Source organism: Nelusetta ayraudi, unplaced genomic scaffold (assembly GCF_046127955.1).
Source record: "Nelusetta ayraudi isolate G7.1 ecotype Tasmania unplaced genomic scaffold, CSIRO-AGI_Nayr_v1 ptg000022l, whole genome shotgun sequence".
Classification (NCBI taxonomy): domain Eukaryota; kingdom Metazoa; phylum Chordata; class Actinopteri; order Tetraodontiformes; family Monacanthidae; genus Nelusetta; species Nelusetta ayraudi.
Genome location: NW_027466072.1, coordinates 5,314,603 through 5,329,371, shown reverse-complemented (window position 1 = coordinate 5,329,371; position 14,769 = coordinate 5,314,603). Strand labels below are relative to the sequence as shown.

Sequence of the window (14,769 nt, the reverse complement as noted above, 5' to 3'; positions counted from 1 at the left end):
ACAAAGTGTTAGTTTCTCATTCTACATTTATTGAACCCAGCATGTTGGACAGATTAAAATGGCAATGACTGGATGAATGTCATCGTTGTTAAGATGCAAGGTCTTTAACCCTGTTACTGAGATCTTCCCTTCTTGCACCAACCAGCTTTGAAACCTGAAAGAAACAACAAGCAGAGGGTTTAAAAAAAAAAACACTTCACAACAATGATCACAACAACAGCAACTACAATAACTGTCTGTGTTTGACAGTTCGGTCAGACATTTCAGTCTACTGTGCCGGGGGGGGGGGGGGGGGGGGGCAGGGTCAGCTAAATTGTTGGCAAAATAATTCAGGAGTAAAGCTAAAACATGGTTTCTATTGAGAATGAGATAGAATTGCAAGATTTCATCATTTAATTTCAGTGGTTGCAGTATGAGGTAATGAAGCACAAGAAAACAAACTGTTAGCTGTGTATGGTGCCACCGCGTGACTGCAGTGTCCCACAATATCAGTGTGCTGGGTCCCCGAGGACTTTCACCACTGCTTTTATCAAAAAGATGGGACACCAGAAAACTGATTAACATGAACATTTCTTGCCATTTGCTTTCTAGTGAAGTCTTGAACAGGGTTAGTGTTGGGCACTATGACCACTGATTTGTCCTCTAGGAAAAGGGAACGCACTAAAGAGCTTCTTAAGTTCCAAAACGACATTCAAAATCACACTAATCACAGAAGCAGAAGAATACTTAGTTTTTGTTGTTGTTGTTTTTTTGTTTTTTTAAAGCAATGCTTACCTCCTGATTATTTTTGAAGAACAAAAACGTTGGCAACCCAGTGACACTGTAAACCTCATTTCCATCCTAAACAGAGCAGAGAAATAATATCAACCAATGTTCAATGACAGCAAAAGGAACAAGCTGAGGCTCATGGGTAATTAATGCCGGAAAAAACATCATTAATGTGTGTTTTCATTATAGTGTTGTTGAACTGTTTTTCTTTGCAAAATATTACACAAATAAACAATGAATCCAAATTCAACATGCTCATAACTAAATGCAAAAACAGATGCAGAATAAAAGTGCTCTTGTTTTCCGGCAAAGAAAGCATTGTCTGATACCAAAAGCAAACAGGAGGGTTTAGAATGAGGAAACGTCTTTATTATTATTTTGAATGGAGCCAATTTTCTCTCAACTCTTCCTCGTTGAAGCAAAAGCTTTCACTTATGCAGGGTGTGGTTTAATTTTCATCACAGGAATATTTTTGCTGGGCACGAAGACTTTGATTTTGAAAAATAACATTTAATTGCCGCTCTTATTCACATTAGTCAATCAAAAATAAATAACTAAATGCATAAATAAATGAATGAATAAAACTTTTACATAAGCACGTCACTAATAAATAATTCCTCCTCTGTCACAGAAGAAGAAGCTTTTTAAGTTTCTTATAAACTTGATAATACAGGTAACATGGAGACAATTTCAACTCCTTATTGAGCCTTTTCAATTGTTTGACCCCCAAAGCTGAAACACATCTCTACCTAACATTTTTTTTCTTACCTTGCATGTTTCAAAGTAAATAGTTCTCTCATTATTTAGTAATTTTCACCATTTAAAAAAAATGTTCAGTTACCATCCAGAAGGCCATCGCTCACCACTCGAAAAAAGCATTTTGAACATTCTAACATGCACAATGTTCATAACATTACTTTAATTAGATGGATTAAGTAGATTACTTGCTATAGTGACTTTGTCAACCCAATGCAAAACATGGTTGTGTGTCAATACATCAGGCTGCAGTGTAGGCTGTGGCTGAGATCTAGACAGGCACTGGCTTGGGTTCGTGTCACCTGGATTTAGATCCTGCCATTACACGCAATAAACAAACCTGGTGGCTTCATGCACAAGCTTTCTTCAGCTGTACAGACACATGTACAATCTGAATAAATAAGCAATGAAAGTGAGAAAATACAAAATATATTTCACATGCCTCAATTATATCTCTCTATATTTAACAATGACCAGAAGGTGCACATATTTAAAAAAACAAAAACAAATGAAGAGCAACTTACAAAATTATCCGAGTCCACCTTCAGGAATGTGATTTTGGTGTATTCTTTTGAAAGCTCCTATAGATAGATAGATAGATAGATAGATAGATAGATAGATGAGTTGAACACTAACTGAGTACAAAAGCATTTAAGTTATCAGAGTTATCAGAATAAGAGGTCCACTCGCAGGCACATTTTAATGATACTGACTTTGCTTTAATTATAGTGAATTTGCATTTGTCCACTGGACATTAATCAATGAGCTTTGGAACCATCAAATGTTCACTTTAACCAGGTTATCTCCATTGAGCAGTGAGGCACGAGTTTGCTGAAAAACATTCTTCATGATCTATTGGCGGATGTCTCAGTGCCAAATACCTCACAATCAATGTGTTGTAGAGGACGACGAACCAAAATCAAACCGTTTCAACTTTGCAAATATCAACACATAAATGAAGAAAATACACTTACTTCATAAAAGGGTGCTATCCCTCTGCAAGGGCCACACCAACTGGCAGAGAAATCCACCACTACCAACTCTTCTTTCTGCAGAATTTCTTTCAATTCCGCCTAGTGAAAATCATCAGTGAGTGAATGCACTGATAGATCATGCATGTTTCAGTTGTGACTCTGATACATTGGCATCTGATATGGGGATTGTGTTTAAATCCAACTCAAAATCGCCCACCCCTCCATCATTTTACGTACAATATTATTCTGTTGTGCACATAGTTTCCACATGAGGAGTGAGTGACTCTTTCACTTGGTACAAGGCTACGCAGCTTTGCACCATTCTTGTCAAAAGCACGTTAAAATTGCGCAGACACTTTTAATTCCCTGCCAGTGTGCCCACATCGCACTGAAACCACGATCAGCAAACCGGCTGAAGAGAAGAAAAGAATCAACAGAATGTGACTCACCATTGTTTTCACTTCTCGCACCATGATTGGACGACTGATTCTTGCTGTTCTTCGGAGAACTTCCTGTGTTTCCCTCTGCCTGACACGAGGTTTTATGGCGCAGGGCAAACACCAAACTGGTGCATTACCGCCAACCTGACACTGTCTGTTCTTAATTACGGTGAGACTCCGCCTTCACACAGACAGGTTAGTCTGGCCTGACAGGGCCGCACCCGGAGCCCTGCAGTCTCTCAGCGCGCCACACCCACTGGTAGAGCCACAACAGTACGTGTGTGTGTGTGTGTGTGTGTGTGTGTGTGTGTGTGTGTGTGTGTGTGTGTGTGTGTGTGAGAGATCACTTGGAGCAGTCATGTCCGGGACATGGACTCCAGAGTGAACACTACTAGAAGACAAAGAAGGAGAAGAGCTAGACATCTCATTTGGCATCAGCCAAAGAGGAAATCAAAGTTGCACTGAGAGCCCTCAAGAATGGGAAAGCCCCTGGAGCAGACCGGGTTACAGCTGAAATGCTGAAAGCAGACACACAGAGAAGACCAGCCAGGAACTGAAACGCATATCCTTGACCTGATATGGAAAGACGGAAAATTACTAAAACACCGGACCAAATGACAATGATATGTAAAATTCCCAAGAAAGGAAACCTACAAGACTGCAACAACTGGAGAGGCATCACCCTGTTGCCTCTGGCCAAAATAAGTGCTCTGCAGGATCCTCATCAACAGAATCCCGTCAGGTGCTGACCACACTCTGAAGAAAGAACAGGTTAAGTTTCCCACTTGTGTTGTATTTGTTAATTTGTTTTTCTTTGGAATTTGGCCACCAAAGGACAAATAGGTAGGAGTGTAGGTGTAAGACCATAATGCACCTGGGTGGTGTAACAATAGAAGTATTGTTCCGATTTTATGTTGTTGTTCGCCGGAAGGATTAGAGTGATGCGCACACAGAGAGAGTGATGTAAACATGGAACTGTGCAATAAAAGTTACCTTAGAAGAAACCAAGGAAAGTTTATTTTATTAATTCTGGATTACGTGTAGAATAAGAAACAGAATGTTTTTTTTTTATTTTTTTTTTTTTAACCAGAGCAGGAGTGGAAAGATTCCTTTGCTCTTTACTTGCATTTGGAATACAAAATAAACCATGAAAACCCTTACATTTTGGAATTATTTTCTGTCTGCTGCAAAGTGTCTCATTGATCTATGTTTTTTTGTGTAAAGTTTGGTTTAAGGTTACATATTTTGTCAAACGACCACTACACCTGCTCAGTGAGACGGACCCCAGTGGCCCTGATGTCCATCTTGGCGTGGCCACACGCTGCAAACTGCGCGAAAGTGCTGCCATTGCGAGGTGAACAGAAAAATTGCAACGTCAGCTTGTTTTAGTGAGTGGCGTGTTTTTACAGACAAGTCGCGGGTGCACTTGATATTGCTTGACGGGTCGCAATTGGCCTGCGGGCCGTAGTTTGGACACCCCTGATTTATACATTTGTGACCATTTCAATCATTGTACAAGAATTGTTTTTCGATGTTGTTGCAATCATTTGGTGATTTCTTAGATAGTGAACAGTTTCCAATAGACTAAACACCCAAAATAAACACATGTAATGATAATTTATCACACAACATCCTGTACAAGGAGATCTGCTGCACCATTTCCACCTTAATGTGTGGAACGGCAGGTGGCGCCCTTCCTCCGTCAACGCTGCCTGTCCGCCTGTGACTTCATTCGATACAAAGTTCACATGTTGCGGAAGCACACCTTTATTAACTTTAATAAAACGTTATTATTTTAGTGTTGTGTCACCTTTGCTGCCTTTGTCAATGCCACCGATGTGTTCATTCATATCTGCTGCCATATATATAACTATGATTTGTTTTTTGTTTTTTAAACAAATGCAAATTAAATAAAACACAAAGTGTTTCACACAAAGTCTCTCATTCTACATTTATTGAACCCAGCATTAAGGACACATAAAAAATGACAATGACTGGGCGAACGTCATCGTTTTTAAGATGCAAGGCCTTCAACTGTTTCAACAAGTTTTTCCTTATTACCACCAACCAACCTTGACACCTGAAAGAAACAACAAGCAGAGGGTTAAAAAAAAAAAAAAAAAAAGCACTACTACTACTACTACTACTGCTACCACCAATAATAATAATAATAATAATCATAATAAATCTGTGTTTGACATTGTTTGATTGATTTGAGTAATGTAGCACAGGAAAACAAACTGTGAGCTGTGTATGGTGCCACCACAGTGGCCTATAACATCAGTGTGCTGGGAGTTTGGGGACTTTTGATGGGACATCAAAAAACAGTTTACATGAACATTTCTTGCCATTTGCTTTCTAGTTAAGTCTTAAACAGGGTTAATGTTGGGCACTTTGGTCACTGATTTGTCCTCTCACTCAAGAGATTCTTAAGTTCCAGAACAACATTCAAAATCACACTTTTTGTTGTTTTGGTTACACCATTGCTTACCTCCTTATTCTTTTTGAAAAACACAAACGTTGGCATGGCGGATACGTCGTAATCCTCACTTCCATCCTAAAAAGATCAGAGATGATGTGTATTACCCAACGTTTAAAACAATCAAAAACAGCAAAAGGGACAAGGCTCGAAATAGAATAACCTTTAAAATCAGCAATAGAAACAAAACATTTTAGTCGTCCCCGTGACCCTGAGCTCAGGACTAAGCGGGTATGGAAAATGAATGAATGAATGAATTTTAGTCGTAAGTATCGTAAAACATTACCATTCAAGCTTCTTTGAAACATCAACAGAGATGATACAGAGACAATTTCAACTTTTAACCTGAAACACATTTATCTCTAATAGTTTTCTTATCTTGCTGTTTCAAAGTGAATAGTCTCTGCTATTTAGTAATTTTCACAATTTAAAAATGTTCAAGTACAGTCAGTCTATTCCTCATCATTCAAAAAAATGTTCAGAAAATTTCAGTTAATGATACTTTAAAATGGATGAATTGAAGAGTTTGTACACTACTGGGACTGTTTCAACCAAATGTAAAACAGGGTTAGGTAATATGTGTCAATGCACCAGGATGCAGTTTAGGCCGAGTTCTGGACTCATGCTACCACAGGCACTGGCTTGGTTTCGTGTCTCTTGGACTCTGATGCTGCCATTATACACAATGAGCAAACTATTCTTGTCCTTTTTCTTATCTTTTTTTTCCTTTTTTTTTTTTTTTTTTTTTTATCTCTGAGGTATTACATTTATTTATGATTTTTTTTTTATTGATGACCAGAAGTTGCCAGTCTTTAAATGTAGAATAAAGAGCGACTTACAAATGCATCCACGTCCACCTTCAGGAATGTGATTTTGGGGTGTTTTTTTGAAAGCTCCTGCAAAGATAGAGATGAAATTATAGGTAAAGCACATGTTTGATAGACAGGAGAATGAATCAGTTGAATCAACACTGTGCCTGTGTGTGAGTACAACATCAGGAAAATGCACTGTATTTGCATTAATCAGTTGGACATTAATCAACAAACTTTGGAACAAAATAGTCCGTTGAACCAGGTTATCTCTATTGAGTGCCAAATACCTCACAGTCAACGTATTGCAGAGTACAACACACGAAACAAAAACAAAACAAAACAAAAAAACAATTTGAGCTGTGCAAATATGAACCCGTAAATGAAGAAAATGCACTTACTTCATAAAAGGGTGCGATCGCTCTGCAAGGGCCACACCAAGTGGCGGAGAAATCCACCACGACCGCATCTTCTTTCTGCAGAATTTCTTTCAATTCGGCCTAGTAAAAATAATCAATGAATAGATGCACTGATAGATCATGTATGTTCAAATTGTGACTTCGATAGTTTTGCCTCAGATATTTGGATTGTGTTTATTTGCAACTAAAAATCGCCCACCCCTCCACCATTTCACGCACAATATAATTTTCTTGTGCGCATCGTTTTCCACCTGAGCAGTGACTCTGTGATCAGCCTGTCCGCTGAGTGTTCACCACACAGTGGGTGCAGTGGAGAAACACAAAACCACATTTTCTTGATACAAGGCTATGTGGCTTCACACCATTTGTGTTGGGTACCTTCAACCAGCAGGAAGCGCAGCAGTAACTTTTATTTTTTATTTTTTTTCATGAGACTTTATTCAAAATTTTAAATCGGAGTACAAAGAGAACTACGCCATGGGGTACATAAAGCAGTAACTTTTATCAGCTGCAATACTTGTGGTGCCTGACGTCACACTGTACATAATGATTGACTACCTTTCCATGTTAAAGTTGAGATCTGTCTGTTTCATAATGAGATCATATTTATTATTTAAATAAATAAATGAACATTGTATCTTGTAATTACTTTTAGTGCACATATGCACACAAGCTAACAAACATATATATATGTATATATATATATATTTTTTTTTTAAACAAACAAACAAACAAAAACCCTTGGTTCTACCAGGACTCTGTACTTTGCCCACGTCACACTACACGTCGCACTAAACCACAAAACGGCTGAAGAGAAGAATAGAATCAAGAAAACGTAACTCACCTTTGTTTCTACTTCTTTCACCATGTTTGGAAGGGGACTGGACTCAGCTGTAGTTCAGAGAACTTCCTGTATTCCTGTGTGTTCCACTGCGTGTTCTGCTGTGTAATGATCTGTGGGCTGTGCGGCTCTGACGGACCCTGCTCTCTCCTCTCTGACTCCACCTCTTGACTCCTCCCAGCCAGGCCTTTGTGTGACCCGCATATAGATTTAGATCGATATAGAAATGGCTGGCCACTGGCTAATCATTCATTGGCATCTAAACACACTTTTCACTGTGGTCTCCACCTCATCTTTACATCTACCTACATTCTCCTCGGTTACACATTGTCTTCATTTATCTCTGGTTAATATTTATACAAACACATTTTTCATTCCTATTCAAATAGGTTGCTTTTTTGTGGAATATTTATCTTTATATACTAGCCAGTGAAACATTCAACACCTAAAACTTGTTACAAATGACATCACAAAGGTTTGGTTTGAACATACATTTATCAATTCAACAGTGGGTCATGTACATTACTGCGATCTCCCTACACACATACTTAACCGTTCACTTGATCTCGCAAGCAAAAGAGTGCAGACAGCCATTAGTAGGACAGCGATGTCACCTGCAAACTATTACTTTTACATTATAAAGGAACAAAAATAGTTTGTAAAAGGAAGCATACTTACCTCTCACGGCAGAATTATTTGATGCATTCTTCTTTTAAGAAGGGTTTGCTCACAATGCTTTTGTGAGCTCTGTCCTAAAATGATATTTGGAAAAACAGCAGTTCTGTTTGAGGTTAAGAGATGTAAATATGTTAGATAGCCGTTTGTTCTGTTGTTTGGAGCTATTTTGATGCACACCAACTTTGAGGAGAATAAAAGGGTTTGTCTGTTCACCTCGCCCTCATCCAGAACGGACTCATTTACACTCACATCCATGTTTTGCATTTGAGGTTTTATTAAATAACAGTCTGCACAATGTTTGACACAAAATGAACGCACAATGTGAGCGCGGACAAACAGGGTAACATGATACGAGTAACCATGCATTGAAACTCCACAATTAGCACAATGACGTTTTATGCTTTAATAAAAATGTGAATAGTTTACACATATACATCGCACAATCACATCAACAGTTTTGTTTCTTTACACTTCGTACAAATACATAGCAGCATATGTTTAATACCGTTCAGTCTCTAGATGAAAAAAATACAGCTTTATTTTACAAAATGGTTCTTGCTTTTCCTCTTGCAGAGAGGTGGAAGTGTAACGGTTTACAAATGTTTCTGGCGACTTTACAAGAATTGCCTTCATAAGATGATTCACATGGTGCTGAGAGACGGCCCTTCAGAAGTGATAGTACACCGACTTCCTCTTCCTGGGAGCAGAAAGGGCAAGAAGAAGAAGAAATGACACTTTCAGAGCTGAAAACAATGTTTCCACAACAGAAAGAACAATTAAAGAGAAGAGCAGGTGTTTGAAACAGTGTGTGTTTGTGTGTGAGATCACCTGGAGCAGTCATGTCCACTCCATCCTGGACTGCAGTGACACCTGTTGGGCCTGATGCACCGGCCCCCATTCTGGCAGGGCGATGAACACACAGCTGAAGACAAGAGCACACGGAAACAGCTTGTTAACATTCCTGGCCAATTGTACTGTTGTAGTTAAAAAGGTCTGCGGTGAGGGATTCATTTTTGGAGTTGTGGCCTCGGCCTTCTGATGATTCACAGAATATGTAATCATTTCCATTTATTCTTACCATTTTGTCCAAATGGGAAATTTTTATTCGCCAATTAATGTATTTAAGCCCTAGTGACGTGACGTGACCGTGGGCGTTCATTCAGGAATTCCCCCTTCTTCTGCCCTCACCGTCCTTTTATGTTTTACTCTTGAACGACTCACCATTATGACAGCGGGTGCCTGTCCACCCGGCGGGACATTCGCAACGGTAGGGTGCCACACAACGGCCTCCATTTAGACAAGGCAGGATGCAAATGGCTGTAATAAGAGGGGAGAGTCAACGCAGGATCGAAAGTTAATTTAAACTGTGTTCGGTCCATTTTATTGCCCTGTTTTCCTTTGTTTACAAGATGTATGAAAGTTTTAGAAAGGACACATACACAAGCCAATATAGTTAATTCTAAAACTTATTTCATTTCTGAAAATAAAATAATTTCTTACCATACTGAGGCCTCATATGCCTGTTTTTATTTGGACATACTGTACATGCTCCGCCCATTTGATAGTACAATGTTTTTATCTTGTTTTTCCCAAACAAGATACATTTTATTTAAAATTTTAAACCCCATTTAATTTTCAAGTGTCACTTTTCAAGTCAAGCCTCTCAGGCTTCCTGCAGCAGAACACAGAATGGCAGTTGTGAACTTACGCTCTTCACAAAGTCGACCCATCCAGCCTTCAGGACAGGAGCAGGTGTTGGGCCGCTGGCACACTCCTCCATTCTGGCACTGCAACCAGCACACGGCTGAGAGGGTAGAAACAGATCAGAGCACTTCAGAGATGTTTTCACGTCGTTACATGTCTGATCTCTTCCCGGAGTCACAGGACATAAAAACAGGCTTGTTATGAGGCTGGAAATCTCATGCATGCAACGCAAAGGGAGTCTCACGCCTGTTGCAGATCATATTGTTTTTGCATTTTTATCCAGAAGAGCCATTTTTATACATATGTACACAGAAACATGAGACAAGGACTAACTTTCCTCTCGTGCTCTTTGTTTTTCATAGGACCCGACTAAGGTTCTGATTCTGGAACACGGCTTTTCGTGTGTCGTCCAAATAAAATGTGTCACAATCGGCAATGGAAGCAACAGTTTCCTGGTTAGAACCGCTTCGCGCCTGCATAATAGCTGAGTCACTGGGTGTGTTCGATCAAAGGCCATACTTTAAAACCAAAACAAAAAGCTATAAATGGAAATCTACCACTCTCCCCACTACCGGGCTATGATTACTCTACTGCTATTTGAGGGCATTTTTAGTTGATGTAATACAAAAAAAAAATACAGCAAGGTCAAGATAAAAGCACAAAACATATGAACTGCACAGAGTGAAAGAGTTATTCTTCATCCTTCAAGGATGCCCAGATGGGAACTATCAGCTACGGGGACGGAAGAACAAGATGAAAAAATTATGAAATTAGCAGTTGGTAAGAAGGAAGACGGCTCTGTAGCAAAGTTCTGAAGTTGCTTCACAAGCAACATCGTTACCCAACTGTTGGGAAAGGGAGAGAAACACTGTAAAAGTCCCCGGTGCTTCTTCTTCTTCTTCTTCACCACCATTCTGCACACATGCAACTCAAGCAGAGGGGAGGCGTTTGACAGTGCAGGCAGTGCGTTGTTACAAGTGTCTGGCTGGAGAGAGTCATTGTCAGTAGAAGCAGGAAGCGAGGTGGGGGAGGGGCGAGAGGCGGTCAGTCCCTTCAGTCACACACAGAGACGCAGTGTTTCCTCTCTACCTCTGCACTTGGGAGGCGGCGTCCAGGTGCCATTCTCCAGACACCTGCTCCGTCCGACGCCCTCCATGGCATAGCCGCCAAAACACGAGTACGCGGCCACGTCCCCGAACTGGAAGACTGCCCCCCGCACCACCCCATTGGCCACGTGGAGGGGCGGTCCGCAGGAGACCCCTGCACAACAGCAGCCCAGATTGAAGGAGGCAGCGGTTACTTCCTGCACAGCTTCATCCGGCTCAATCTCTCCCTGTGACTCCAGCCATCCAGACATTCCCGCACGTGTGAAACATACATTTATAGCTGCCTGATTGCATTTAGACAGACAGGTCACTTGTCATCTTTCACATTCATACATTTATCAACAGAGTTTTCCGATTTTGTCTATTGGTCTTTGGTGCAAATTTGATTGAAAATGAAAAAATAAATAAACCTTCAATGTGACATCTCAACAGCACACTGCAGAGAAGTGAGATGACAATTCAGGAAGTGACTTTTTGCACAACAGATATGAGAGCATTTGCTTCACCGCACTGCAACTGCACAAATATCTTCAATTTGCTGTTGGTTTGTAAGAGGACTGCAACAAAAAACGTGATGGTTTTCAGGTCGGTGGATGGATAAATAAACTCCTGAAATAAAGTTATGCTTGGCGGAATAAACAAATTTGTGCATGCTGTCTCTGTGATTTAACACCTGTAAAGAGAATCGGAGGGTCTAAAGGGAAAAATTCCCCCTTGCAAACACCAAATCAGCCCACTGAAGAATTAACATCATGTAAATTATACTCAACAAACAACACAAGAGCCATTCAGCACGACTGCCCTGAAGAAAGATCAAAGGATTATGGGACAAAGGTTGCCATAGAAGCTGCATGAGTGCATAATTAGTCCAGCAAAGGGGACACTAAAAGGGCGTTTGATGCATTTATTTCTGAATAAAGCTCCATGAGAGCCAGACAACAACAGAGGGAGATTATTGTTCAGCGGCAGAGGTAGATTCGAACACAAACACATGCAACTGCATTTCATATTAGGCCACAAGGAGAGAGGGAAGCGCAGGAAACACCAAAAAACACAACTTTTACCTTTAAAAATAAATAAATAAAAAAGTATCTACATATTAATGCACTGCATTATTTAAAAAGCGACTGAGTTCACTGTAAATTATATCAGTTTTCTGTAGTGACATTTTTAATACTCTTTTGGTTGGTGTCGCTTCAGAACTCTTTTTTTCATTGTAATTAGTGCATTTGATAATTGCATATAATTTCTCTGAAGACTGTTTTTGGCTGTGCTTTTCTTCATTTGGTAACTAGTGCGGCAACGAGCTGTGAGGCAACAGTGGGCCGAAGTGCTAAAGTAAACATTCAGTTTCTGTTTTTCTTTCTTCCTTAGAAACTTACTTTCACACACAAAGCTGATGGGGCTCCAGGTCTGGTCCGGCCTGCATGTGATGGTGCCACTGCCTTTCACCTGATGGCCCTTTGGACACGTGATGCTGACCGACTGTCCAACATGGAACATCCTCTGGGAGACGTTCCTGTTGGTGTTCTCCCTCCAGCCCGGAGGAGGCGGGCAGGGCAAGGCTGCCAGGAACAACAAGATGTCCTTTTTCTTAATTATTATCATATTGTCCATTTTAACTTTAAAAACAAATTTCCGACAGCCGCAGGAGCAAAGCTGACATTTTGTTGTAATAGGGAATAAAATCTTGTCAGTTGTGTTTGCAGTGTGCGTGCGTGCGTGTGTGTGTGTGTTTCTCTGTGTCAGTAGTGTCTCACGTTGGCAGGAAGGGAAAGTGGAGCTCCAGGTGTTTCCTCCGATACACACGGCCAGTGGATCTCCAGCCAGGCGGTATCCTTTATTGCACTGGAACTGGACAGCGTGGCCCGTGTTCAGGTTGAGCTCGTGCACTTTGCCGTTTTGCATCTCTTTGGGGCTCTGGCAGCCTTTGGCCGCTGGAAGCAGGGAGCAGATTGCACGCAGGTGAAGGATTCTGGAGGTGCCGGTGAATGTTGGCGCCCGAAGGGGCCGATTTACATACGTTCACATGTAGGTGCTGGGAGGCTCCATGTGCCGTTGGCTTGACAGAAGAGAGTCCTGGAGCCCAGCAGCTGCAGCCCAGCGTTACAGACGTACGTGGCGTTTTGTGAGAGTGACTCCCCCTCCATCTGCACGTGTGCACTGTGTACTGTCGGAGGAGGCCCACAGGACTGTGCTGCAGGCACAGTGAACAGGTGTTGATGACGCTTCGTTTTGTTGACGTTCAAGCATGAAACAGGTAGAGTTTCACTGACTGAATACAGGGATGCAAACGGCTGTAGTTTACTTTTGCAGGATGTTTTTTGTTTATTAATATATTGATATTAATATGAACACTATATGTATATATTTTAAATGATAGGCTCCAGCAGAGCCCCGCAAGTCTGAGTTTCGGAGTATCCAGGAATAGAAGATGGTTGGATGGATTTTTTGATTAGGTTTATCCTTGCAGAAAAGCGGTTTCTCTAATGCCGCTATAAATATAGGTTTCACAATTCAAACTTTAATCACACATCCATCACACAAGCTCACATGGGATTAATATACAGCCATTTATAAAACACACCTACCAACACACACAGGCTGGGTGCCGCTCCATGTTCCATCAGCCTGGCAGGTCTGGACCGAGTCTCCCTGTGTGACAATGCAAACAAAATGTACAGCTTTGATGACTGTAATCTACAATCATAGCGGATAAAGTAAAACAATCAAGATCAACAACCTTAATTAAAGTTTAATAAGCCTCCTTCTCTTTGCTCAGTAAACACACGATTGATTAATGGGGAAAAAAAAAATCACAACTTCCTGGAATCTGCCTGTAAAACAATAAATCCTATTAAACAGGACCAAGATGGTTGTGTTTTTCTTTGTTGTCTCTCCTCTTCAGAACCTTTAAGGTCTTCATTAAGTTCTTCTTTAAGTCTTCTTCTTAATTTGCTATTTTAATATAGTTATCTTCCCTGGACATTTTCTGTTATGCCAGTCATTATTCTATGTTGTCTATTTGCAGTCATCAAATGAATAAACCCTGATTAGAATTACCTTCATGCTAAAGCCAGGCAGGCACGAGTATGTGACAAAGTCTCCATAGCTACTGCTGTCCCCCTCTCTGACTCCATGAGAAACAGGAGCGGGTTTCTCACAACCAATCAGCTGGCACGATGACAAGACGCTCGGTGCCCAGTCTCCTCCCAACTGGCGACACAATAAGGATAAGGAAGGAAAGTATCAGTTCAGTGGAAATAACATGAGTACTGTAAAAAAAAATGTAACCAAATGGTCACTGCAAGCTCAAAAGGGCAGTGATGATGCCAGGATTTTACAATAATGGACTGCATTCTTAAGCAAAGAGTCATAGCAGTTTTACTTCCTCAAAGGATGACGAAGAACATGTCATCATTACAGCCAACCGGTTTGTAGACAATTTAATGATTACAAAAGTTGGATAAATGATTAACCAGTTACTTACAAGACACTCAGCTACTGCTGACCCCTGCAGGTGGAGACCAGGAGGACAGGAGAAGGTTATGGTGCCGCCCACAGGAGTGAGCTCCTTCCCAGTGATTACCACATAAGGTGAAGAGAGGTTGGAGGGTAGCGTGCAGGGGTTGGGCTGGCACTTAATGCTGTTCTTGGACCAAGTGCCGTCACTCTGGCAGGAAAGAGAGGCCGTCTGTGATGCTAATCCGTAGCCATCCTTACACCTGGGGGGAGTTGTGACGTTATGGTCCCATGCGGTTGACAAAACATTTACTTGCGAAAGACATGATTGTA

General features: G+C 40.9%; 2 protein-coding genes across 5 annotated transcripts in view; both read right to left on the bottom strand.

The window, feature by feature from the left end:
- Positions 1-8: 8 nt before the first annotated feature.
- Positions 9-7,634, bottom strand: LOC142889525 (uncharacterized). Of its 2 annotated transcripts, none has more exons than XM_076028326.1 (5): positions 7,490-7,634; positions 6,628-6,726; positions 6,257-6,313; positions 5,430-5,495; positions 9-154 (listed from the first exon to the last, which is right to left on the bottom strand). In XM_076028326.1, the coding sequence occupies exons 1-5, from the start codon at positions 7,511-7,513 to the stop codon at positions 89-91; spliced, it is 312 nt and encodes a 103-aa protein (XP_075884441.1). In that variant the 5' UTR covers positions 7,514-7,634; the 3' UTR covers positions 9-88. The 2 variants fall into 2 exon arrangements, with proteins under 2 accessions (XP_075884441.1, XP_075884440.1); XM_076028325.1 differs by lacking the exon at positions 9-154 and adding an exon at positions 4,874-5,018.
- Positions 7,635-8,416: 782 nt separating this feature from the next.
- svep1 (sushi, von Willebrand factor type A, EGF and pentraxin domain containing 1) overlaps positions 8,417-14,769 on the bottom strand; it is a 72,318-nt gene continuing 65,965 nt past the window's right edge. For 2 of the 3 annotated variants that reach the window (XM_076028301.1, XM_076028300.1), the window contains 11 exons: positions 14,465-14,699; positions 14,038-14,190; positions 13,566-13,629; positions 12,998-13,171; positions 12,735-12,911; positions 12,357-12,539; positions 10,958-11,128; positions 9,873-9,968; positions 9,386-9,481; positions 8,993-9,086; positions 8,417-8,861 (listed from right to left, as the gene is read on the bottom strand). In XM_076028301.1, the coding sequence (XP_075884416.1) occupies positions 8,831-8,861; positions 8,993-9,086; positions 9,386-9,481; positions 9,873-9,968; positions 10,958-11,128; positions 12,357-12,539; positions 12,735-12,911; positions 12,998-13,171; positions 13,566-13,629; positions 14,038-14,190; positions 14,465-14,699 (1,474 nt within the window). In that variant the 3' untranslated portion in view covers positions 8,417-8,830. The remainder of the gene's footprint in view (positions 8,862-8,992; positions 9,087-9,385; positions 9,482-9,872; positions 9,969-10,957; positions 11,129-12,356; positions 12,540-12,734; positions 12,912-12,997; positions 13,172-13,565; positions 13,630-14,037; positions 14,191-14,464; positions 14,700-14,769) is intronic. The other variant, XM_076028302.1, reaches the window with a different exon arrangement.